We start from the raw sequence: 27,572 nt of genomic DNA on the forward strand, positions 1-27,572 counted from the left end.
TTCTTGCTAGACATACCTGAGCACAGCAGTGACAGCCTCTGTGGTACATTGTGGAGTGGGAGAAGGAACAGCAGAGAGCCGACTGCTACAATATTTCATTCCTGTGGGTAAATAGATGGAACAGCTGACTAGTTTCACCCTCTGTACTTTCCAAAAACTTTATCTTAAGTATTATAAGCTCCAATCCCTCAGAGACAACAGGAAGTAGTGAGTGAGGTCATTCTATAGACAAATAGATCCTTGCAGGTTGTGGGTTCTTGATGTTACATTGAAGACCCGGCCCCATCATTGCACTCCGTATTCTGTCAACTACCCACTTATTAAGGATCTATGTAGCCCTTTCGCTTTATACAGGCTGAGCCACCCCTAGATATGTGTGACATCTACTGATCCGTAGCACCCTGGGTCTTGAGGATGGGGTAAACTGGCAATGCTCTTTTTAAAGGCCCAGCAAACAAAGCGACCACATCTGCAGGGCAGCCATAAGACACACCTTTTAGTGTGGATAGATAAGGGCTGCTAGTGAACTGTACCTCTGAAAACTATCCTCTGTTGAGAAGGTGACCAATAAAAGCTTTATTGGCTGAAAATCACTTGCACTCATTGGGGGATGTGAGGCCCGTGGATCTGTAGAGTCCACTAGTGTCAGTGAACTAGCGCCCACAAGCTGATTATCAGCTTCCAATTCTGACAGGCCACGAAGCGTTTGGCTGGGGTGAAGGCAAAGTAACTGTGGGGCTAACTGTTTTGACTTCATTCCCTTTAGAGTGCTAAGGAGAAAAGCATCCTCGGTGACGACTGCTGGCTCCACCCAGCACAGTAGGATAATTGAATTCAGCACAAGCACATTTCTTATAGGAATCCACCTTCTCACCATCCAAGTCTCCAAAGCTGAAAGGAATGCACACAAAGTCTAAACCACAGCTTCAGGAAAAAGAATTCTATGCAGGCAAAAGCCAACTAATCTCATAATGTATTTTTGTATGCTAAGTGATATTTCAGGTTGTAAGTTGTCTCAGCCACATGCACTGGATTGCCACCAGCCTCCAGAACGGTAAGAAAAGAAAATGATCACTTATGTATCTTGGTGGCTTATCACAGAACATGGAAGAATTAATGTATTTATTCTTTCTTCTGAGATTAAATGTAATTACTTTAAAAAGATAATCATGCCATTGTTTGAATTGTATGCATTTCTTATGAAGTGCTAAGACATTTTCCTGTAGTCTGACAAAGTGTATAGTCTCTTATCCGCATTTCCCTGTGGATAAATACTTTGTTAATTAATAAAGTATTATGTGAGCACTTAGTGTCTGCATTTAACAGTGCAAGGATTTCATTCAGATTATGGTAATAGATTGTTCACATCATTTCTTGCATTAATTACAACTTCTTTCTGTGGTTTCATCACAAAACACTGTCTCTGTGAAAACAGAGGGCCTTTGGATTATAGCCTTGTTTGACTGCAGAGCACCACCAAGAAAATATTATTATATGGAAGACCTCTTTCTAGGGCTTGGATCAAAAGACAGAAACTGAGATTCAATTATTTCAAATCTTAGAGGCAACACAATTAGTCTGCTCTACTTGAATAAAAACCAAACAAGTTGGTAATTTTTCTAGAAGCGGATATATCTTAGGAACAATTTATGAAATTGGTATTCCACATCATGATACCTTAGGCATAATTATGAGAGAAAAATTAAAAGGTTTCCTTGTAATTGGAAAACGAGGAATTCAAATGAGGCAGGTATGTGGTGTGGGTTTAAATCTCAGGACTCAGGTGTGCAGGAAACTTTACTTTCTTTAGTTCCCCAAATTAACTTAATGCGACTCCTGCTGCGCTGGTAAGAATCTAATCATAAGTATTAGGCCAAGCCCCCGTGTTGAACAAAGGTTCTGAGGTCTTAGGTAACTGTTAGAAATGAGGGAAACTTGTATCATCTGCTGTCCGTCTGTCGTGGGTACTACTGAAAGAGTGTACAGTGCAGGGGGGCCTCAGATTTGACTGTGTTGCATCTGTGTTTGGGCAATTTGATAATCTGTGGAATGAAGGGAACATCACATATATTCTGCAAGAGCGAGCCTCCTTCTACCATACCTCTCACTGCCCTGCTCTGCATGTCACCTGTGCTGGAAACATTCCCTTCTTCCCTGCCAATTGCCTGGGAAGTGCTTACATTCTTTAATTCTTAAGGCTTTTCCTGGTCAAGTGAACAAGTCCCAATGGAAGATATCTGCCAGGCCAAACATCTCAGAAGAATATTTGCAAGAAAATAAACTTTACACTTCAAATAAAGTCAAGAGAACTGAATATACGAGGAAAGCACATACAAATGCTTATCTTGATAGAAAATCCTAGAACACAATTATTTTCCAAAGGCATGCAGTTTTGTTTTTTGTTTTTGTAAAAACCACATTTTATACAACAAAATTCTGCTATCATTATTTCATATAAAATGAGGAATTATTTGTATAAGCAAGACTATTATAGATTCAGAATTTACAAAGGCCCTAATTTGATGTTTAAGAGCCATGATTCTCAACCCGTTGGTCACAATCCCTTTAGGTGTGGAATGATTCTTTCACAGGGATTGCCTATGACGACTAGAAAACACAGATATTTGCATTAGAATTCATAACAGTAGCAAAATTATAGTTATGAAGTAGCAGCAAAAATAATTTTATGTTTTGGGGGACACCATAACATGAGGAACTACTTTAAAGGGTCAGAGCATTAGTAAGGCTGAGAGTTAGTGTATTAAAGAGTCATGCAATAAAACATTCCTGTATAATATTTTATGTGATGATATTTGTTTATAAAATGACTGATATTTTATTTCATTCGCCGAGTACCCCCATGAAGTATAACTCCTGAAATTAATAGCATCCTTTCCCTTCGTGTATATCCGCCAATATTGTCATACTTCTTGCTCCTGCCTTTTGGGAACCCCTCAAGGTGGACCCATGTCACAGGCATCTCAGTCACTGGGATGTGCCTCTTGTCCATCATGTCAGGATAGCACCCATATCTGTGGCTATAGATTTAGAAAACAAAAATATGGGAAAGTTTGCTAAATTTGAGTGGTAGATAATTGATGAAGAAATTATTAGTGTCTCGTACATCCTAGATATCGCCTGGATCAAACTTGATTACAAAATGATATTAAATGCCCTCAAAGGCATGAGTGTTACAGGCCTGGCATCCAAGATGGTACTGGTGGAAGATGGAAGGTCCTTTTAAATGAACAGCCTTATGGAATCTCCCTGTGCCACAGAGGATGGGGTTGTGAGGCCCTGTTCCTTACTCTCTGCTTTGGCCATGAGGAAGCAGTTTCATTCTACTCTCTGGTCCCTCCATGGTGCCCTGCTTCATTACATGCCCAAACAACCTCTAGTGTTTCCCTCAGAGGGAAATATTCCATGTGAATATTTTTCTCTGAGGTAATTCTACGTTCCTGACCATCTTTAACTGAGTGCCTTCCTACTATCCCAGGCCCCTGCTTCCTTTTGCTCCTAACCTTTCCTACCTTCTGCCACAGGAAGCCATGCTGTGTTACTGGTCAATGAACATGAAGTAGTAATGAAGCAGGTAGAATGTGTGCTGGTGGCTTATGAACCTGAAACTCATCATACAATGATATCAAATGCAATTAAAGCTTAAGGTAGCTGTGTGCCATGATAAGAGCTATTAGAAGAATAAAATAAAATTAGAAAAAAAAAGCTATTGGATCTCAGAATCTTGGAAATAGTCCTCAACCATGCTCTGAGGAGCTCAGCCATCTTAGAAGAGGAAAGGAAACTGCTCAGAGGGCAGACCATGAGAGCGTCAGGACTACGCACTTTGGGTGCCAATTGAGTCAAGATGATGAGAGTTTTCTCACAAGACAGTTTGTGTCAGATAAGAAAGGAGCTTGAAGAGTTTATAATACCAGGCATTCTGAGTTGAAGAAATGAAATGAAGACACTTTCCACAGGACAGTTGAAGTGTGTGTGTGTGTGTGTGTGTGTGTGTATTAAACTTAACATTACTAGATGTGATGGGGTAGAAATATTGACTAGTACTATTTAGAAATCATCCCATTTGGAATATAAATGTTTGTTGTGGAAGAAAAGCGTGACTGGGGAGGCAAGTGAGCAGTTAGGTTTGTTGAGCCATTAATATGGCTGAAATGTTGACTCTATGTAAAGACACTCATTTGGTATATGTGGGGCCCTGTGTTTCAAACGTATATAAAGTGAAACATCTTCCAGAGAAAGAGACTGTCTACTCAATGCTACAAAATCTCTGCTGGGCATTTAACTGGAACAGGACTAATATTTAAAACACATAACAATGACAACAACAAAAACCCTACCAAAACAACAAATAGTTCAATCAACATGTGGCCAATTAATTCCACAGAATATCTTTTTTAATTTTAATTTTTCTTTTCTTTTTAAATTTATTTCACATCCCAAGGGTGCTCCCTCCCTCCTCTTATCCCAGTCTACACTTTCTCCTTTCTTTCTTCCCCTCTCTCTTCCCCTGCCAGAAAAATAGAGCCTCGTCTCCCCATATCAACCCTCCCCAGCACATCAAGTCACACCAGGACTAAGCATATTCTCATCTCCTGAGGATGAACAAGGCAGCCCTACCAGGGGAGGTGATTCAAAAGCAGGCAATAGAGTCCGTATTGGAAACAGTGCCCCATACTCCTCTACTAGTCAGGCAATCCGTATGAAGACCAAGCAACCCCAGTGGGTTGCTTCATCAAAACCTGTGATCCAAAAAATTACCCTGCCTACAAGAAGTACAGGGATAATGAGGGAACAAAGACTGAGAGAAAGTCCAAACAATAATTGGCCCAACCTGAGACACAACCCACAGTAGAAAGCCATCCCCTGACACTAGCGATGATATTGTGCTATGTTGGCAGACAGGAGCCTAAATTGACTATAGTCTGGAAGGCTCCAACCAGCCACAGATCAAGATAGATGCTGGGACTTACTGCCAAGCCCCAGAAGTCCTGTAGAAGTTTGGTGGGAAAGACCACAGAGGACAGGAACCTCACAAGAAGGACAACAGGAACAACTAACCCAGTCCCATGGGGGCTTTCAGAGACTGAGACATCAACTAAGGAGCATGCGTGATCTGGACCTAGGCCCCTGCACGCATGTAGCCAATAGGCTGCTTGGTCTTCAACAGAATATTCTTAAAGAACAAGTGTAAATAGCCAGTCATGTGGATTTAAAAATGGTCAACACCTTTAGCCATCAGGAAACGAAATGCAGCTTAAACCTGCTTTGAGATTTCTTCTCACTAGCTGACTCATAAATATTCAAAATCAATAAAACAAGCAACAACAGCCTGAGGATGCAGAAAAAAAGGTGAACCTCTATCTGCTATTAGATTGGTGAGATTGTTAACTAGTCCATTTACTGTAGAAATTAGTAGGAAGCTTCAAGTCTTTACTAATATTTAGCAAAAATTTCAAGAACTTAGAACTTATCTATTTTTATGTACAAGCACCAGTTAGTACTTAGGACAGGACTGGTTTTAATATGACAGGCATCACTTCATCTTTGTTTGCATTGGGGATAGAAAGAGCAAGCAGAGAGGAAGGGTAGCTATACTGAGAAATCCAACACTTCCCAGAAATCCTCATAGTCTTTATTGGCTATACTTAATGTTCTAGTGCCAGCCATAGGTGAATTATTTTTTAGCTGGGTTCATTGCCACCCAGCACAAAGAAGAAGGGATTGAGGGTTAGTTTGAAGTCAACATGGTCACTGTCTTCCATGTGAGGGGATTATTTCTAAAACCTCAGGGCTGCCTGAGAACATCCCTTAAAGGTCATCTGCAGAACCAATTTCTGAAGAATAGACCGCAGGGATGTGTATGTGGCTCTTCTAGTGCCTTTATGCAATCCAAGACCACCAGCTTTGATGGGGAAAGGCAATAACCGTAACCAGCATGTGACTATTATAAAAATAAGACAACTGTAACTCCCCAGGAACATATTAAGAACAGAAGGAACTAGAAACAGACAGAAGGGGACAGAAATAGGGACAGAAGTTAGACTTCAAAACAGTAAAAGAAGCTATAGAGCTAATTCCCCAGAATCAAGTAAAAAAAAAATGATATTTCCACTCACATTCACAGCTGTGAAACTTAAACACAGAAAAGAGGAGCGTTTCCCCACAAACCTCCAGAAATTCCTATCGGTTGTCTAGGATTGAGGCTGAGAGACTTTAAGGAGGGAAAAATGAAGTTCCACCTTAAAACTTCCCACTTTAATTGCAGAAAGACTGTATTAGCCATGGCTTCCTGCTGTGCTCACATGGGGTGTGCCCATACTCCCATGTGTAAGTGTGTGGGAGGGCACCTGAACCCTCCAGTGAGTGGTATTTTCTAGGTCAGTCATGCCAGTGTCAACACACATTGCTTTTACCTTTCTGTGAAAGCAGTCGCCTCTGACAAACCATTCTCTTGAATGCCCCTCAAAAATTCACCTCAAAGTAATGAATTACACCTCCATTAAGATAATTGCATCAAGTCCACTGATAGGGGAGGACCTCCTCCCCTTTCATATGACTCCGTTTTGTCAGGTATTTTTAGGACTGGCTGCAAAGTCCTCCTCTGTGGCCTAACAGTACTGCTCCTCCCTTGGGAGGTGGGGAGGTCAAAGAGCCAGTCATTGAGTTCCTGTTAGAAATAATCCTTGTTCCCCTTACTATGGGAAACCAATTGATTACTGAGATATCACGGGTCACATCCAAGCAGAGGTTTTATCCTCTCATGGTCTTTGGTTGAGTGTCCATCTCAGAAAAGACCCTGTGCCCAGATATGTTTGGTCCTTGTGGAGCTCCTATTCTTTCCACATCAAACTCTCCTTCTTTCATATGATTCCCTGCACTCTGCCGAAGGTTTGGTTATGAGTCTTAGTATCTACTTTGGAACACTGCTAGGTAGAGTCTTTCAGATGCTTTCTGTGGTAGACTCCTGTCATACGTTCAATGCATATCCCATTTGTCTTTCTAAATGAGGATTGATCATCAAACCTCATGTCTGCTTTCTTGATTATCTTCTTTAGGTGTATAGATTTCATTATGTTTATCATATCTTTTAGGTCTATATAAGCGAGTATATTCCATGTTTGTCTTTCTCCTTCTGGGATACTTCACTCAGAATGATCTTTTCTAGATCCCACCATTTGCCTGCAAATTTCATGATTTCCTCTTTTTTTATTGCTGAGTAGTATTCCATTGTGTAAAAATACCACAATTTCTGTACCCATTCCTTCGTTGATGGACATCTGGGTTGTTTCCAGGTTCTAGCTATTACAAATAAAGCTGCTTGGAAAGGGGCAGGGAGGAGATGAGGGAGGGAGGGTGGGATTGGGGAGGGAATGAGAGATACAGCTGGGATACAGAATTAACAAAATGTAACTAATGAGAATAATAAAAAAGAAAGAGAAAAAAAGATAATTGCATCATTATGCTTCTGATATTTTCTATTTTTTGTAATGTGTACAGTAACAGTTTAGACCTCCCAAATGGACAACAAAATCCCTATGTTGTGAGAAACTCTCCTCTGAGCCAAGCAGCCTCCACCTTAGGGAGTTGAGCTGGGTCCTCTTTTTATTATTTATTTATTAATAATAATAATAATAATTATTATTATTGTTTGGATTTTGTTTTCTGGAGACAGGGTTTCTCTGTGTAACCTTGGCTGTCTTAGACTCACTCTGTAGACTAGGCTGGTCTTGAACTTGACTCATCCTGCAGGTCTGTCACCAAAGATCCTGAATGGGGGAGTGGAAATAAAAAAGAGAACAAGGGCGCAAGAAATGAAGACCAAGAAAGTTTCTCTGATCAAAGTCTCCGTTTATTATTTTTGGTATATCCTTTATATAGGCAGGGCGAAAGGAATGTAATTGCCTTTGGCAGGGTTACTAAGTGACTAGAAATCACAGGATGGCCCACCAAGATGTGTGGTTGTTTGGAAAGTTCCCCAGAAGTGTTACTTAGGAAGCCCTGAGGGAGAGGAGAGTTTAAGGTATTTCAGGAAGATGATCTTATCGAAAACCGCACTTCAGCCAGGAATGCACTATTGTATCCGAGCAATAGGCCGTCAAGCCAGACGCCAAAATTCAGGGGGCAGCAAGGTGCCAGAAGGTCCCCGACATGAACTCACAGAGATCCACCTCCCTCTGCCTCCCCAAGTGCTGGGATTACATGTGTGTGACAGTTGTGTCCTCCCATCTGTATTGGTTGACTGTTTGCATCCCTTGAGAGAGAAGTGCAAAGGATTATGGGACTTTCATCTGAGCATCAAGAAGCTCCCAGCTTTCTATGCAATTCTGCCATAAGTGTTCATGCCCTCAGGGGCAGGGACAGAAAATATAGCTCTGGGAAGCCTAGAGGAGGGTGGCTGCATCTACACAGCTATTTAGAAGTCCCATCCTTGCTGGATCAAGGCTTTCCAAGTTTGGCCTCATTCCTATAAGTAACCTATCACCTGTACTCTGTAAGGAAGCCTGATGAACTCATTGGTTCCCAAGAGTGAACTTTGGCAGAATTATGCCTTGGTCTGCATTGGTAGACATGTAGGGGATAGAACTGATAGACCATTACCGTAGGAAAGGGATTTTAGCAACAGATTATGACAGAACAATAATTTTTCTGGCTTTCTAGCTTATCTTTGTTCTGCATACATGTGTGTCTCTTTCTCATAGCATGCACAGCAGAAGGTGACAAATATACACTTTCTAAGCAGAATGAAAACTCCTCAGGACAGTCATTGGGACAATGCTGGGATGTGCATGCCCAAGCATTACTGCTCTTGCTGTAAGGATGGCATTTAGAGTTACATGATGATTGCTTGTTCTGAGAGGTGGGAGCTTGCACCTCTTTCTGCCAGGTGCTTTCAAGCAGAACTGCTCGATAGCATGCTGGAAGCATAAAGAAGCTTCCAAACTAATTTCTAGATTTTATTATTAAAAAAACTGATCTGCCCATTAGTATGGCTTTTCATATTACAAAATGACAACAGGAGCTGCTTCTATAGGAAGGTCTCACAGAATACAATGGTGGTTATAGACTATTACAGTTCCATTGTGTTATCTCACTATCCTTAAAGACAACAACAAACCCTAAAATGAGGATGTATTGTTGCTTCCTTCTGTTGTTCAGCAAAGGAAGTTCTAGAAGATTTGCATTTAACGTTTCCTTCTGGGATGGTTGAGTAAAGTTGCATGGAGGCTTTTGGAGCACTAAGCAGGAGAACAAATGCCCTAGGTCTCCTGTTGTGTCACCTGCATTAATTGTGATCTCACACTTGACACAAATTTCCACAGGAAAAAAAAATCACAACCCAAATCTCCTCTGCATTATGCTATCAGGATCGCTGCCGAGCTGGTATAGATTCGTTGTTCAGGGCTAACTCTTCTATCTGAGAAGCAACCAGAATACCACAGTCTTCATTCTTCAGTCCCTTTCCTTCTCCCCTCTACAGTAGGACAAATGATTATATCTGCTTCATTGGTTGTCATGGAGATTGAGATAGATTGACATACATGAAGTATTTAGAATACTATGGGTGTCAGAAAAAACACTTTGCGTGTTCGCTATTATTAGTCTCTACTCAAAAGCTTCCTGTTAGGCGAGACTGCACTTTGATGGAGCTGGCACCTGAACTGTATCACAATGAGCTTTTCGTACACAAGAAAATAACAGTATAAAAAATAGAACAGGGAGTAGATGCCGGTAAGGTGTACCATCCTGCAGGTAGGGAGGCCTCATGTGTCACCATGCAGGGACTCCATCCACATTGCTCTAGGTTTATATTCTCCAGTGGGCTTGAAGAGTAATGTTAGGGAAGCACAGGAACGCCAAAATGTTTATCACAGCACCTGGAAGCAAGCATGCTGTGGGCAGGTGCTGAGAAATGTTCTCCATCCCGGTGCCAGAACACCTTAGCCCTGCCACAGCCACCAAGCTGGACTTGGACCCCACAGCGGTAGCCCCTGCCAACCCAGTATGCCTGGTTGCTGGTGCCATGTTGCAGGAATGGAGATTATAAAATGAGCGTTCTGGCTACATCCCACAACCTGAGCTTTCTACACAGCATGTGGGATCTGAGCCCATCTCTGAGCTCATTGTAGAAGGGCCAGGTATGGAATACTCAGGCTGGCCGACTTGGGGCCACAATTAGCAAGAAACTATTCCTAAAGATCACACACAGTACCTAAGGAAGACTGTTGTCAGTCCATTAGGATATATCTTGTCTTATGTAGAAGGTCACATGTACTTTACCAGCTATGTATCTCACCATTTAATAGATCAGTCACCAAAAATACTTGATTCCCAGGTGACCAACACTTTTCTTCTGGGTTATAATCTGTGAAGTTGAGGCTCTTTTGGGGGAGAGACCCCTGGAAAGCTGGAGAGTTGGACAGATGATGGATGATGGAGTCTCAAAATATCAACACTAGGGTCAGGGAAAGGAATCATGGCTGGTTCATTGCTGTCTTATGCAGCTGCTTGTCCTTAGTTACTTATGGAAGCAGAGAACCTAGTTGGAAAAGATAGAAAGCTTGCAAGCAAAAACAATAAAACAGTGCATTATGGTTGGGCTGGATGACAAAGTACAGTGAGGGTAGCAATCAGGGACATTTCAGAGAACTAGACAAGATTCTCAGTGCAAGTCTGTGCAACCAAGATCTACATCTAACCAGGCTGAGAAAGCAAGGTGTTTCGTTCATAAAACAAGGGCTTGGGATTTTTTCATGAATATAGATATAATAAATCCCTAAATTAATCAAACCAGACAAAAATACTTCAAGCTTCCATTTTTTTACACAAGAAAAAATACCAGCATTAATACTCATTAATATAATTTTAACAAATGACACTTACTGTGAAGTTCATCTTTTAAATAAAATTGGTATTTTAAAAAGAATAAATAAAAATATGCCTAATAATGTTAAAATTACTGTAAGAGACATTTGTGAGTAAGCAGAATTAATCATTATGGAGCCCTCTTTACATTTACATGTTTAATATATGTTTTATTTCTTTAGCACCTTAATATATACATATGTATGTATACATATATAAATACACATAATATATGTATATATGCATGTATATGTTTATGTTTTATATATAAACATATGTTTAATGTTTTATAAACATTTTTGTGTGTGTTTAATATATATTTTGTGTTTATTTCTGTAGCATCCTAAGACATATATACACATACATCATTCACATACAATATACACATAATTATGTGTATATATGCCTATATACATGTGTGTGCTTATATATATACACACATGTGTGTTTATGTCTGTATATGTTTATATATGTCTGTATATATATATATATATATATATATATATATATATATACACATACACATATGTATATATACACATATAACCTTAGGGTGTGTGTGTGTGTGTGTGTGTGTGTGTGTGTGTGTATCCTAAGTCTCAAAGAGGAGAATCTCTGTGGCCTCTTCGTAATACTTCTCTAGAGTTGGTGAAGGCTATAATTACCATTGATGCTTATTGTGGAATCAGTGTATCTCTGAAAACTCATTTGTTGGGAAACGAACCTGGTGAAGGGCTGGACCCTGCTCTCCTGCTCTCACACTCTAGGGGCTGGCTCACTTTTTTGCTTTTGACATCAGGACCAGCTCCACTTGTTGCCCAAGCTAGGTGCAGGGGTTGCTCTTCTGATTGCTGCAGCAGTGTGAGGGCACGTTACCTCTCTTAGTCTTCTCGTCTCATGCCTAGGGCCCAGCTCTCCTAACTACTGCAGGTATTGAGGGGTGTGGGCAGCGGAGAGAGGGCATCATGGCCACACCCACACCAGAGAGGTGGAACTTTTAAGGGGTGCTTAACCTTCTTAAATGTCATTACCTGGGGAATAGACTTGTCATGAAAGGATGAATTTTGTGTCCCTTCACAGACTTTAGAAGTGAAAGCTACATAAGTTAGTTCTGTTCTGTGTATTCTATTACTGTAATAGGAAACAGTCTTCCCTAGTTTGCCTTAGTTGTCAATTGGACATGGACTAGTCACCTGAGGAGGAAATCTCAATCACATTATCACACAGATCCTATATCATTGTGGGCCCGACTGTGGGAGGCTGGCTTGATCGTTAGTTGATTAAGGAAGACCAAGGTCACTGTAGGTGCACCATGCGCTGGCATGTGATTTTGGGCTGTATACGAATGTTAAGTCAGGGTTGGCTCCTGGGAGGATACAAGGGGGACTCAAGCAGAGACTCCTAGTAGCAGAAGCCATAGAGACTGAGGACACCCTCCAACTAGACTAGTCTCCTAGCAGAGGGAGGGGAGCACCAACCCTTCGCACAAAAACTTGGACAAGATGTGCAGTGATAAAGATAGAGCAGGTGGAACAGAGATTGAGAGAATGTCCAACTGATGCCTGGCCCAACCAAAGACCCACTGTATCAGAGAGTGCCACCCTGGACACTATGAGAAATACTCTACTAAGCCCGCAGGCAGGAGCCTGACAGAGTTGTCCTCTGAGAGGCTCTATCTAGCAGCGCCTCACAACAGATGAGACTCACAGCCAAACACTGGGCGATGCAGGGAGTCTTGTGGAAAAGTGGAGAAAAGAGAAAAGGACCTAAAGGTGACAGGAGCGCCACAAGAACACCAATGGAGTCAGCTAACCAGGGCCCAGAGGTGCTTGCTGAGACTGAAGCACTAGCCAAGGATCATGCATGGACTGGACCTAGGCTCCCTACAAAGATGTAGCAAATGGGCAGCTTAGGCTTCATGTGGGTCCTCTAATAAGGGAAGTATGAACTGCATCTGACAGGAACTCACTTGCCAGCTCTTTGATCCCCCTGGCAGGACTGCCTTCCCAGGCCACAGGGGAAGAGGGAATGCTCAGTCCTGATGCAATTTGATGAGCTGGGGTAGATGGGAAAGGGAGCTCTTGAGAGGGAGGAGAGAGGGAAGAAAAGAGAGAGGGAAGGAGGGTGGGACTGTGGAGGGAGAGGGATGGGGCTACAAAAAGGATGTAAAGTGAATTAAAAAAAAAGAATGCTAGCTAAGCAAGGGTGAGAGATGGTGCTAAAGAAATAAACCCAAAACATATTAAACATATATATTCATATATACAGCTTCATACTAATTAGTTCTGCCTATTCACAAATGTCTTTTACATTAATTTTAACATCATTAACTATATTTTTCATTTATTCTTTTTAAAATACCAGCTTTATTTAACAAAATAACTTCAGAGTATCATTTGTTAAAATTATATTAATGGATATTTATGCTGATGTTTTTTTCTTGTATAAATAATAGAAGCTGAAGATATTTCTGCCTGATTTGATTAATTTCTTTAAGGACTTATTATAGCTACGTCCAAGAAAAACTGGCAAACCTTTGTTTGTGAACGAAACACCCTGCTTTCCCAGCTAAGCACGGGTCTGAGAACGAGCCAACATTCCAGTACCGTCTTTCCTTTTGCAGTGAGTTACTTCCTTGCCTGAAGGTTATGTTTTATAGAGAATCAGCAGACCTTCTTTCAAATTCCTGCTTGAGTTTCTGCCCTGCTTTCCCTCGCTAATGGACACAGCTGATGAACAGAAATAAACTCTTCCTTACAAGAAGCTGCGTATGGCCAGAGTATGTTACACCACAACAGGATGAAACCAAAAAAACAGATTAAAACCACACCCCACCCAAGGATGCAGGATGCCACAGCCCGGGGTACTCGGAGTTAAACAGACTTTTTCATTGTTGTAACTCTGCTAATTCTTCTCAGAACCTTTAGCCAATGAGTTTTACTGTCTCTGACAACAGCTGGTAATTTAGAAAATCCGTTTTCCAAACTTGTTTGACAATACATCGTTTTGAAGAGGACCAACACAGTTTGAGAAATGTTAAAAAGAGAACACAGAGATTCTCTTCTTTGAAGTTTAGTATATACTAATAGACTTCATTAAACAGTAGGTATTGTTGTATATGAAGCACTCTAAAATACTATATAAAAACTTTAACTGTCATGTATGGAAAGCATTTTATTACATGTAATAATTAAAGAAAAAAACTCAAAGTATTACCAACTCTAACCAAATCTATGTAGTCAGTATATTATTGAGATAGATTTTTAACAAACGTCTATTTTAATTTTGTGTCTTCTCTGTTGTTTTATATAATAAAGACCTCTTTCTGCATAAATATTATTGACTATCCAAGGTCCTCTCTGTACTTATTCTTATATTCTATAGAATTAATGACAGTAAAGGATATTCCTGTTACATTTAATGCTTGCTTTTAGAGGCTGGTGTAAAAGTCAGACTGATAAGAAAAACAATGGAATGAAATTATTCCATACAAAGCAGGAACTAACCAGATTTCGTTGTTGAGTAAGACTTGAAAATTCTGTTCTTGACTATAGTAAAATACCAGCTTCTGGCTTCTCCCACTTTGTATTGTTACCTAGCCAGATTCAGGTTTGATTTAACAGGCAGCAGCTAAAGAGAAAACACCTATGAGCTATCTCTGCAATGCTAAAGGTCCCGGACACATTTTGTACCCAAGTTACATTGGCACAGACCTCATTTTGCCATCCAAATAAAAACCTATGTAACTCTAGTCCTTGAGCAAATCTCAGTTTCAGCTTGTTTAGTGGTAGGAACAATTCCTACTCCCCCCTTTATTTTTATTTATTGACATGAGTTACACAAAGCAATGGATTTCATTTTGATATTTTCATGCACCTCCTTCTGAATCTTTTAATTCTTTTAATTTTATTATTTTTTATTTTGTGTGTGCGCGTGTGCGCGCAGATGTCAGTGGCTGTGCAGACAGCATTAGATTCCCTGGAGCTGCAGTTAGATTTAGGCATAGGCTAATGACCACACTGCTCAGCATTCTACTTGTTAGGCCTTTATATCAGCATCACGCGTTAGGAAACCTTCCTTGAGGAGGAGGCTGTAGCCTTCCAATTTAGCTGCATTCTGGCCCGCCCCACTGTGGCGGAAACTCACTAGTGGATGTGATTCGCAGTGAGCTGCAGGAAAGGCAGAGCATCTTTTGTAATGTATTTGGGTCTCAAATGAACAGTTGAATGCTCGGACAGAAGAAAGTAGACACTCAAAGACGAGGGTTTTTCCAGCAGAAAGCTCTCAGAATTATCTACTCCCCCAGGAACCAGGGGCTCTTGGAACCCAGACTTTTCATTGCAACTGAGCCATTAGCTCTTTGTTTGTTTTTGCCTGCCAGTCTATACTGCAGATACAGACTTTTCTGCTCTCTAATTGTGCGAGCCAATTTCTCTTGATAGACAGATATAATGTAAATAGAGTGTTTTACTGGTTTTGTTTCTTTAGAGCCTTGACTAATTCACCAGCCAAAACAGTTTGTGAACCAGGCCCATGCATTTAATCTTTCCAATTATTAGGTAAATTCACTTTAATTCTACACCCATGTGTTAAAAACAAACCTCAGGTATGTCCAGAGAGACACAGTAGGATTTCTGAGATAGAGTTACACCAGACTCTGTCACCTTTGGAAGTCCCTTTTGCATCAGAGGTGATACAAAGACGCCACTTTGTAGCTATTTGATTTCAGTGCTATCTGTGATTGTATACAAAAGAGCTATCAAAAGACCTTAATGTGTTTTCCAGAGTCACTTTGCCAATTAGCCATAAGGCCCTTTAGGGAATGACTAGGTAAATTGCTACTGCATGTCCCGGCTACTGAATTGCAGGATAGTTCATCAAGGGATTTGGAAAATCCTTTTATTTAGTAGTAGAACTGCCACCTGCCTGATGGTAGAACTGTTCCTGTGTGAAACTATACGAAGTTTTTTTTTTTTTAATCTTTCCTGTTTTTCATCAGTTTTCTGGATACTCACTTTTTTGAGACAAAGACTCCTGTAACTAGCTTTGCATTTATTATGTATTCAAGGCTGGTCATAAACACTTTCTCTTCTTGCCTCACCTCCCAAATGCAGAGACTGCAGATGTGCACCACCATGCCTGGCCTGACTGTTCACTTTTGATCTTTGTTGTTCTATTAGGCAAACAACTCTCTTATTGACTGCCACTCTGCCTCGCTCTTGTGTGCACCTGCCATGTATACTTTTGCTAGAGATATAGAGTGAAGCCATCTGATTCATACTGGCCTTGATGCTTACCTTGCGACTGCATCTAAGTTGGCGTTATCCTCTCTGTCCTGGTTCCCTGTTATTCCTGATGTCATAGACAAGTCTACTCCAATAAGTAGCAGGAAACCATTCCCCTGAGCTTCTCAATGATACCAGTGTCCCTCTCCCAAGATTTTCCTTACCACACTTGTGATGAAATGTTCCCAAATCCCTTCTGAGGAGCAGTTAGCCAGAAGGTTTTGTGGTCTGCCAGATTAAATTTAATAAATTCATTTTAACACAGTTTCCTACACTTTTAAATCCTGCTTGGTATTTAGTTTTCGACATCTGCCTTATGTATGCATTATTTCTGGCCTCACGGAGCCATCCTGGTTCAGGAACGGTAACAACATGAAAGCCAAGAAGAGAGAGAAATTCTTCCCATTTTTTATTGATTCTTCATGTGGTTAGGAGAACCACATGACAAGTTAAGTTTAAATGATTTTTAATTAAATCAAATTTAAAAGTCATTTTTTCAGTCGTTCTAGCCTCTTTGTAAGTGCTCAGCATCCATTTAGTACTAACAACTGCTTTATTAGACAGAGAAAACAAGATTTTCTTCACAGAAAATTCTATTGGAAAGTACTGCTCTAAAGCACATTATAAAAATCCTTCTTGTCTAATGCTATTACTAGTGACCATTTATTTGGCCACGACACTATTACCAGTTCTTTAGAATTCTTTCTTAATAATAACCCTCTAATAAATACAGCATCATCAATACCAGAGGGAAAAATCTCAACTGTATGAAGATATTGCTCTGATATGATATGCTTGGTGGCCCAAAAACTCATGGGTAGGAATCTTGGCCCTCTTCTTAGTGATGCTGAGGTTTAATGGAACTTATAAGATAGTTAAGATAGTTTAATCATTGTGAGCAAAGCCTTCAGTACAGAATGACAAACTGATATTTATCTTGTGGGTTAACTTAGCACTTACAAAAGAGGACGCTAAAAAAAGCAAATTTGATTCCTAAAATACTTCTGACTTCCTGTGTGGTCCAGAGATTCCTCTCACGTGCATTTCCACCATAACAGAAAGCACCATAATGGTGTCACCAAAGCCCCCAACCCCTGCACAATAATAAACAAACAAACAAACAATAGAAAGTAGCCACTTGATTTTGGAATTCTAGCATCCAAAACTGTGATATCTTTTGTTTACATGTTACTCAGTCTCAGGCATTTTGTTAATAGCAACAGCAGCGGACTCCATGGGTTTGCATAGACAATAGCATTACCCCTGAAATACAGTCATTTGTCTTCAACAGCAGACTTTTGAATTGACTCAGATTTCTCACTTATCATACACTGTTATTGTTGGGATCCGTAAGCAGGCATCTCTATGGCCAGCCCCAAGGGACCTGACAAACTGGTTATCTGGCATCTGTGAGGCCACCTAGAAGACCACCCACTGACCACTGGAAACTACCTGCGCATGCTCTGGGTTGCCTTATAAGAGAACTCAAAGCTCCTTCTCTCTCTCTCTCTTTCTCTCCCTCCTGCCTAGTCCAGAGATGGCCTCAGCGACCCGGTCTCATGGCGTGATTTGTGAACCCGCCGTGTAACTCTCTTTCGCATGATTCTAGCAGTTATTACTTCAACTAGACCTCTCTGGTACATCACAACAGCCCACACAGTTATGAACCCAGCAATTGATCAGTCCCTTAATGCGGTCAGAGCTCTTGTGACATTCCAAAGGCTTCACCTTTGAATACTTCTGTATGAGGGACAAAGCCTCTACCCCTCTGAACAATGCCCCAGAAAGGCAGAGCCTTCCATCCCACTGAACACTGCCCTGGAGGACAAAGCCCAAACACAGGAGTTCTGGGAACCACAGTATCAATTAAATAGGCTTTTTTTTTCTACTAGAAAATCTTAGTACCAGATGGGGTTGCTTGAGAATTGTGCTGAACAATACTGCATAAACTCTCCAAAGAAACATTGTACCTTATTTGTGAGGACACTTAAGTTCCTGTCACCTAAACTGAAGATATTACTCAGAACAGTAAAGGTAACTAAGACTTACTATAGACTCAGAAATTCTCAACTGAATTTCAGCAGTCAATTTTAGGAATACATAAAAAGGTGGGATTAAGGGGGCTGGAGAGATGGCTCAGCAGTTAAGAGTACTGGCTGTTGTTCCAGAGGACCTGGGTTCAATTCCCAGCACCCACATGGCTGCTCATCACTGTTTGTAACTCCAGCTCCAGGAGTTCTGACTTGTTCACACAGATTCACATGCAGGCAAAACATCAATGCGCATAAAATAAAAATAAATCAATAAATAATTTTTAAAATGTGGGATTTATATCAGGAGGACTTGCATTTCTTGACTTTAAAACTTAGCAATCAAGATTGTGTAGTGTTGTGACAGACATGCAGACAGACAGATTTTTTTTCCTGAGCAATATATTAACCATAAATGCATCTAAATTTAAACTTTAATTAATTAAATGGGATATGATTAAAAATTCAGTTCTTTACGTGGAGTTATCACATTTTTAATTACTGACAGAAATTTTATTATATTTTTAATCTTTAATTAAAATATAAATACATCATTTCTTCCCCTTTGCCTCTCTTCAACCCCTCCCACCCTCATTCGCTCTCAAATTCAAATTCATTACTATATATATATGTGTGTGTGTGTGTAACAATAATAATTTTTAAAATATTTTTATATAAAATATATATGCAACTTACTGAATCTGTTTACTGTCTCTTGTTTGGTTTTAGAACGAAACACTGGGCATTTGGTAACTAATTAAGGATTCATCCCTGGCAACATTTATTGCCCCCAATTGCTTATGGCTCCTGAGGTAGGGATGGGCCCAGAAAGATTTTCCCCATCCACATGACATGGCAAGGGAATTAAGTATCATAGTACCAGAAGGTGCTTTGCAAGATGCCAGAAGAGGAAAGCAGTGAGATGTGCTACCCAGCTGTGTAGCCTATGAACTCCAAGGAGGTCCAGCATGGTAACATACCCCTTCATGTACAATAGTGGCACTCATGTCTTGGTGGTAACCAACATTTGTCTAATTGGACTTAAGGCATGCTTAACAGGAAGGAGATTATGCCTGGTACTATAAACCGGGCCGATTACTCCTGGCTTCGAACTCATGGATCTTAGAGTAGAACCGACTACCACCAGTTTTTAAAAGCAGTGTAAGTTGCAATTGCATTCTAAATTCTCATGCTTACATCCCCACATAAGGGAAGCTATCATCCTTCATCAAAAAGCTTCCTTTCCAGCTGATAGAGCTATCACATTTTAAATTCTCACTACCTACACATGATAGCAACTGACTCAGTATTGAACACTTCTGCATAGCATGTATCCATCATTCCCAAAGTCCTCTTGGGCAGCACTGACAGCTACAAAGGCTGGTACATATAGAAATGTCACAGTCCACAAACACTGAGTCCATTTTAAAACAAGGGTGCACGTTAAAGATTTTTATTCTTTCTTGCTTAAATGGTTTACCTGAATGCATATTACCTAAAACAGACACAAATAGATTTCGCCCTGAGAAAAGACCACTAGTTTATAGTAATGTCCATTCCTCCTTTCAAATCTGCTCACAACACGTCTGAGACTCTGAAGCACAGTGCCCTGGGTGCCTAGTGCCCTACTGTGCAAATCTGTGCAGAGAAAAAGTAGTTTCTGAGAGTGAAGGGTAAAGAAAGACAGGAGCTGGGCAAATTGGTATGTAAATATTGGGTATTAATTTAGAAAGAAAGGTAATTTTGACAGTAAAGTGCCAATATTTCAAGCTCATTTAAGGATAAAACATACAGCTGATTGAATCAAAGGCATTCAAATGGAGGGTTGTTTCAATCACCAAGACACTAGAGAATAAGAAAAAGGTAAAAGAAAATATTCTATTGATATGTGTTGTCACTTGGGTCTGCTTTTGTGCAGTCATCTCTTTCATGGATTTGATTGTTTTATGTCACCCTAGTGAACAATACTGCAAATGTTAAGACCACTTAGAATTCAAACACAAAGAAGCTAAGGAAAGAGTCTGGCTTTCTTGTCAATCAGCATCTTCTGCTTAGATTGGAGGCTTCAAAATTAACTCAAACAGTGTAAAAAAATGTCTCAGACACAATGTCTCACTCGCAGCTTCATAAAAGGCTTCTTATGGCTCATCAGAGTAAATTTTCTGTCAAAATACTCCCTGCACCAAGTGGGGTTATCTATTCACATGAACACCTGACTCAGAAAATCAACCAGGGCACAGTAAGAAAGATGCCTGACTTTTGCATCCATTTGAGTTGTTGCCTCTGTTAACTTCCAAAAATATATTTAATTTTTTTCCGGTCTGCTCCACATAACTCATTAACATCACAATCGCCAGAAATAATTACCAGAAGTGAGCAAAGAAAATCATCAAAGAGTTGAATTACCACTTAATGGAAGAAGAGAAGGAACACAATTTGAATCAACACTCTTAGATGTTGCCAAGATCCCTCCTTGAGAGAGAGAGAAAGAAACATATAGCAATTGTATTTCCTGGAGTCTGTGGGGCTTATAAATGAGGGTCCTCAGACAGAAAATTCTTAGAATATTTGTAGTTTAACTGATGGTTGTGAATAGGAAAACTTAAGAATATCTGCTCAGCAACACAAAACTTCAAATTATAAAACGTATTTCAAAATCATCCTGTGGTAGTTAGAAGACCCACACAACAGAATATTTCTTGGAACTTCAAAGGTTCAAGGCTTTCTAAGGTATATCTGCTCTGTCTGAGGAATCTCATGGCTGCTTATTTAGTATATGCTTCTTAAATGGAGTTAGTTTTCACTTCCAGAGAAAACTGAATATGCCAGAAAAAAAGCTTTGTCGCAGCTTAGAGGGTGATGGTGGGAAGTGGGATGGTTCCCTGCAACAAAGAACCTTTAGCTCAGTGTGTCAGTGAACCAAGGTTGAGGAGTGATTTGTAACATCAAAAGAACTGAAGAGATAATTATGAAAGACAGCAAGAGTTGTCTCTTAGATGGCTAGGGTAGCTCAGTAGTAGAATACTCGCCTGGCATGTGCCACATCCTAGGTTTGATACCCACCAGTGCAAGAAACAAAAAAACAAAAAAACAAACAAACCAAAAACCAAAAAAAAAAAAAAAAAACAAGCAAAAGAGACACAACCCCCATTAACAAAAACAACGTGAGAAATCTGAACAAGGCTTTAGAAGTGAGAGCACTGTTTTATGAGCGAACAACTTCTTTTGAAATTCTGAGAGCAAGCTGAAGACAGGGAGATGTGAGAGTGTACAGAGAGGCGTTCCTCCTGCTGCTGCTAAAGGCCAAAACATGTGCTCATTTATTGGCACATGTTTTGCCATGTGTCAAAATACTGACAAATGTGAAGTACTCTGGTCTGCAGCCAGAGCTTAGGGCTGGTTTCTCATTGCTATTTGTTAAATCTTTAACCTGAACTATTATGGGAAATGGCACAGGAGCTACCAGCATTATCCAGATGTGCATAGTGTGGGATATATAAGAGTTTCTTAAATAAAAGGTTTCAGGTCAGTGGTTCTAAGGGGAACACTGAGGCAGATTATCCTTTTGGGGTGAGAGATTTATTGGTAGACTTATTAACAACAGTGTTCCAGGACTGAGCAGAACATTTCTCCCTGCGAAGTCAAGAGCTGTAGCATGAAGATCAGTGCAGCAATATTGATCCAAAAAGGAATGTCTCACTGTGTGTGGGTCTCTGTACATGTCCTCTCCTCGGAGTCCACCCACAAATGTTCTCAGCTGGCCATAGTTGTGGCCCTTCCACGAGAGAGCTCACAGCAAAACATCACGTGTCCTCTCACAGCCAGCCTCCAGCTCAACGTCACGGTGCCCAGCTTGCAGCAAAACATCGCATGGCAAAACTGAGTCTTCAAAGAATCCAGAAACTTCCACTTCAGAGAACAGTTGGCCAGATGAACAACAAAAGACTTGAGTGGTCAGTGCCAGAGAATTAATCTGCATTATTGCAGTTCAGGAATGAAAATGAGTGGGTGAGTGTCAATATGTAGCAGTTTTGGCTTCTACCCTAAGGAACCTGCAAGGAAGAAAAGAACATTAGCAAGGTATCATTGGGTTCACAAAGATAAGAAGTGGTGTATCGGCTGTAATAAAGATGTTTTTTCTTCATCAAGGCAACGACCAATGACAGAAGAGAATAGTCTTTCTCCAATGGCCCACTTAGTGATTTCAAAATTTTCATGTCAAAATACCTACCAAAGTACAAGGGCATTCCTTTGAGGAATATTTCACCTTACTCCATCTTCTTTCCTCTCTACTGAAAAAGTCAGTTCCAAGAAAAAATGTTAGACAAATTAAATGTCTATTTAGTTCAGTTTATTGGAGCACAGAGTGATTCCTCTACTCAATGTACACATAGTCCTGTTAGCTAAGACAACATGAGTAAGAGAGCTTTCCTGAGCAGCTCCAGCCTTGACATAGAGATAACCTCACAGCTAATGTTTGACGGCCACAACTGAGAGCACTGTAGCAGGAACTTGGGATTTGTAGGATTTTTAAAAATACAATACAATATTGTTGTTTTATAGAAAACAACAATATATGTACATAAAAACAAATCATCAAGGGCTTAACAAGAGACAGACTGAAGAATGGACATTACCTTGAGAAAAACACCCTAATCTTTTCTTTAAAAGTTATATTTTGTAAACTCTCATTAAAAGCCAATTTATTTATTTATGCATGTGATGCATATCTGTGTAGTTTGCATACATGTATGCAGAGGTGCATGCTTTTATGGGCACAGAGGCCACAGGAGGACACTGAGTGTTCTGCTTTATTATTCTCCACTTTTTTCTTTAGGTAGGGTCTCTTATTGGACCTGAATGTATGAGTCAGGCTTCTCTAGAGTAGCAGAACTTACAGAATAAACCCCTATTATCTATCTGTCCATCTCTCTGTCTGTCAGTCTGTCCATCTGTGTGTCTGTCTGTCTACCTATCTGTGTAAAGGGGATTTATTAGAACTACTCACAGGCTGCAATTCATCTCTACCAACAATGGTGAACTATGAACAGAAAATCTAAGAACCCAGGAGTTGTTCAGTTCACAAGGTTGGATGTCTCACCTGGTCTTCAGTAGATGCTAGAATTCCAAAGAAATAGGCTTTAATACCAGTGAAGGAGTGGACTCTCTCGAAAAGAAAGAGCAAGCCTGCAAAGAGCAAAAGCTTCTTTCTTCCATGTCCTTATATAGGCTTCCAGCAGGTGTGTCCTACATTAAAGGTATGTCTTCCTGCCTCAGAATCAGAATCAAGATCCTGATCAAAGGTATGTGCATTCCTACTTCAAAGTTCCAGACTGTAAGTGGATTCACTCAACCAAAAATAACCTCTTACGGGTATGCCTCTGTAATGGAAGTTTTGTATGGTTTTTTTTTGTATGTTATGTAAAAATATTTTTACATGTGCAAAATATTTATTGCGTTACTGTCTCACTAACATGTTTTTTATTTTTATAATAATTTATTTTTAAAATTTATTTATTTATTTATTACAGCTTATTCATTTTGTATCCCAGCTGTAGCCCCTCTCCTGTACTTTCCCAATCGCAGTTTACGTCCCTTATTTCCAACCATGCCCCTCAGCACGTCCACTGATAGGGGAGGTCCTATTCCTCTTCCTTTTAACCCTAGCCTTTCAGGTCTCCTCAGGACTGGCTGCATTGTGTTCCTCTGAAGGCTGCTTTCTACTCTGGTGGAGGTGATCAAAGAGCCAGCCACTGATGTTGGTATAACATTCTTTTAAAATGTATACACCTTACCCTTGTTCATTCAAATGCTGATTTCTACCCCCACTCTCTGGTTTGAATTCGGATATTGCATTGTGATACTCATTCTAAGCATCCTGTCTCAAGTTGGTGCAAACTTCCAAAGAAAGCAACTAGACACAATGTTGAGCTGGGAAGAGCCAAAGGACAGGAAATGAGTGGGAGGAGAAGGGGTGAGAGGAGAGCTGGAGAAGAGATCTTGGAACTACGTGGAGAGATAGATTGGACCTAAGATATCACAAAAAGCAAGTATAATGTGGGGAATCTAAATGTTAGGAAACTAAGAGGGCTTGGAGGTTTAGGATGGAGTAGCTATTGCCCAGCATTGTGTTCTAGGTTAACTAAATAAACCCAGTGTCTGTGTGGTGATTTGGTTATGCAGCTGTTTAGGACTAACAGCAGCTTTACTAAAAGATAATTATTAGTAAATATTAATCACCACTTAACAACACACTGAGTTCATGTCAGAGACAGTCCCTTACTAGGAAACCTACTTGGACACTGAGCTGCCATGGGCTACATCTGTGCAGGGGTTCTAGGTTATGTCCATGCATGATCCTTGGTTGCAGTATCAGTCTCAGAAAAGACCACTGGGCCCAGATTTTTTGGTTCTGTTGTTCTCCTTGTAGAGTTCCTGTCCCCTCCAGGTCTTTCTATCTCCCCATTCTTTAACAAGATTCCCTGCCCTCTGCGCAAAGTTTGTTATGAGTCTCAGCATCTGCTTTAATACCCTGCTGGGTAGAGTCTTTCAGAGGCCTCTGTGTTAGGCTCCTGTCCTGTTCCCTGTTTTCTCCCTCTTCCAATGTCCATAGCATTTACCTTTCTGAGTGAGGATTGATCATCTTACCCAGGGTCCTCCTTCTTGATTAGCTTCTTAAGGTGTACATATTTTAGCATGATTATCCTATATTATGTCTAATATCCACTTATAAGTGAGTATATACCATGTGTGTCTTTCTGCTTTTGGGATACCTCACTCAGGATGATCTTTTCTAGATCCCACCATTAGCCTGCAAATTTTATGATTTCCTTGTTTTTAATTGCTGAGTAGTATTCCATTGTGTAAATGTACCACAATTTCTGTATCCATTCCCTCCACAGAGGGACATCTGGGTTGTTTTGAGATTCAGGCTATTACAAATAAAGATGCTAAAAACACAGTTGATCAAATGTCCTTGTGTACTTGAGCATATTTTGGATACATACCTAGGAGTGGTATAGTTGGATCTCGAGGTAGCACTATTCCTAATTGTCTGAGAAAGCACCAAATTGATTTCCAAAGTGGTTGTACAAGTTTACATTCCCACCAGCAATGGAGGAGGGTTCCTCTTTCTCCACATCTTCTCCAACATGTGTTGTCACTTGAGTTTTTGATCTTAGTCATTCTGATGGGTGTAAGGGGGAATCTCAGGATCATTTTGATTTGCATTTCCCTGATGACTAAGGATGTTGAGCATTTCTTTTAAGTGTTTCTCTGCCATTCGGTATTCCTCTATTGAGAAGACTGCTTAGATCTGTACCCCAATTTTTAATAGGATTACTTGATTTGTTGCTTTTTAACTTATTTAGTTCTTTATATATTCTGAATATTAGCCTTCTGTCAGATACAGGTTTGGTGAAGATTCTTTCCCAGTCTGGAGGCTGTAATTTTGTTCTGATGACAGTGTCCTATGCTTTACAAAAGCTTTTCAGTTTCATGAGGTCCCATTTACTGATTGTTGATCTTAGAGCCTGTGCTGTTGGTGTTCTGTTCAGGAAGTTGTCTCCTGTGCCAATGAGTTCAAGGCTCTTCCCCACTTTTTTCCTTTTTAAAAATATTTATTTATTATGTATACAAAGTTCTCTCTGCATGTATGCCTGCACGCCAGAAGAGGGCAACAGATCTCAGATATCCGTGAGCCACCATGTGGTTTCAGGGAATTGAACTCAGGTCCTCTAGAAGAGCAGCCAGTCCTCTTAACCTCTGAGCCATCTCTTCAGCCCCCCCACACACACTTCTTTTTCTAACAGGTTTTCGGTGTCTGGTTTTATGTTGAGGTCTTTGATCCACTTGGACTTTAGTTTTGTGTAGGGTGATAAATATGGTTCTATTTGTAGTTTTCTATATGTAGACATCCTGTTAGACCAGCACCACTTGTTGAAGATGCTGTCTTTTTACCATTGTATGGTTTGGCTTTCTTTGTCAAAATTCTAGTATCTGTAGGTGTGTGGGTTTATTTCTGGGTCTTCTATTCAATTCCATTGCTCCACCAATCTGTTTCTATGCCAGTACCATGCAGTTTTTATTACTATTGCTCTGTAGTACAGCTTGAGATCAGGGATGGAGATACCTCCAGATGATCTGTTGTTGTACAAGATCGTTTTAGCAATTTTTGTTTGTTTGTTTGTTTGTTTTTCATTATAGAGCAAAGCTTTATTCATCCTCAGCGACGAGAGAAAGGCAAGCTCACTGGTGAATCACTTCAAGATGCTGTCATCTTCAGCTTCCGCCCGTTATCTCTCAATGCGTTTCAGCTCATCTAGTCGCTTCTTTTTTTTTTTTTTAATTTTATTTTTTTCTTATCAGTTACATTTTATTAACTCTGTATCCCAGCCGTGTCCCAATCCCTCATTCCCTCCCAGTCCCTCCCTCATCTCCACCGTGCCCCTTGCCAAGTCCACTGATAGGGGGAACCTCCTCCCCATTTCATCCGATCCTGTTTTATCAGATATCTTCAGGACTGGCTGCAAAGTCCTCCTCTGTGGCCTAACAGGACTGCTCCTCCCTTGGGGGGTGGGGAGGCCAAAGAGCCAGTCATTGAGTTCCTGTTAGAAATAGTCCTTGTTCCCCTCACTATGGGAAGCCAATTGGTTACTGAGTTACCACGGGCTACATCTGAGCAGAGGTTCTAGGTTACATTCATACATGGTCCTTGGTTGCATGTCAGTCTCAGAAAAGACCCTGTGCCCAGATATGTTTGGTCCTTGTGGAGCTCCTATCCTTTCCTCATCAGACTAACTCCCCTTCTTTCTTATGATTCCCTGTACTCTGCCAAAGGTTTGGTCATGAGTCTTTGCTTTGAAAACACTGCTAGTTAGAGTTTTTCAAATGGCTCAGTAGACTCCTGTCAATGTTTAATGTGCATCCCATGTCTTTCAAAATGAGGATTGGGAAAGAATCTTCACTAACCCTTTATCTGACAGAGGACTAATATCGAGTATATACAAAGAACTAAAGAAGCTGAAAAGCAGCAAACAAAGTAATCCAATTAAAAAATGGGGAACAGAGCTAAACAGAGAATTCCTTGACAGAGGAATATCGAATGGCAGAGAAACACTTAAAGAAATGCTCATCCTCATTAGCCATCAGAGAAATGCAAATCAAAACGACCCTGAGATATCACCTTACACCCATCAGAATGGCCAAAATAATTGGTTCTTTTCCTCTGCTGCTATTCTCCTTTCCTCCTCTGCCCGAGGTTTCAGGTAACTGTAGTGCTTGGCGCCATAGGCCATGCCAAGGATCAGGGCGGAGTATCGGCCGAACTTGATGAGCTGAGAGACCTGAACAGGGGGCACCATCTTGTCCATGA

General features: G+C 40.4%; 1 protein-coding gene across 1 annotated transcript; it reads right to left on the minus strand.

Moving 5' to 3' along the window:
• Positions 1–770: 770 nt before the first annotated feature.
• On the minus strand, positions 771–27,572 carry LOC129682401 (ATP synthase subunit e, mitochondrial-like). Its single transcript, XM_055614766.1, has 2 exons — positions 27,422–27,572; positions 771–891 (listed from the first exon to the last, which is right to left on the minus strand). The coding sequence occupies exons 1-2, from the start codon at positions 27,568–27,570 to the stop codon at positions 771–773; spliced, it is 270 nt and encodes an 89-aa protein (XP_055470741.1). The 5' UTR covers positions 27,571–27,572.

Source organism: Psammomys obesus, unplaced genomic scaffold, assembly GCF_907164565.1.
Source record: "Psammomys obesus unplaced genomic scaffold, mPsaObe1.curated_primary_1811, whole genome shotgun sequence".
Classification (NCBI taxonomy): Eukaryota; Metazoa; Chordata; class Mammalia; order Rodentia; family Muridae; genus Psammomys; species Psammomys obesus.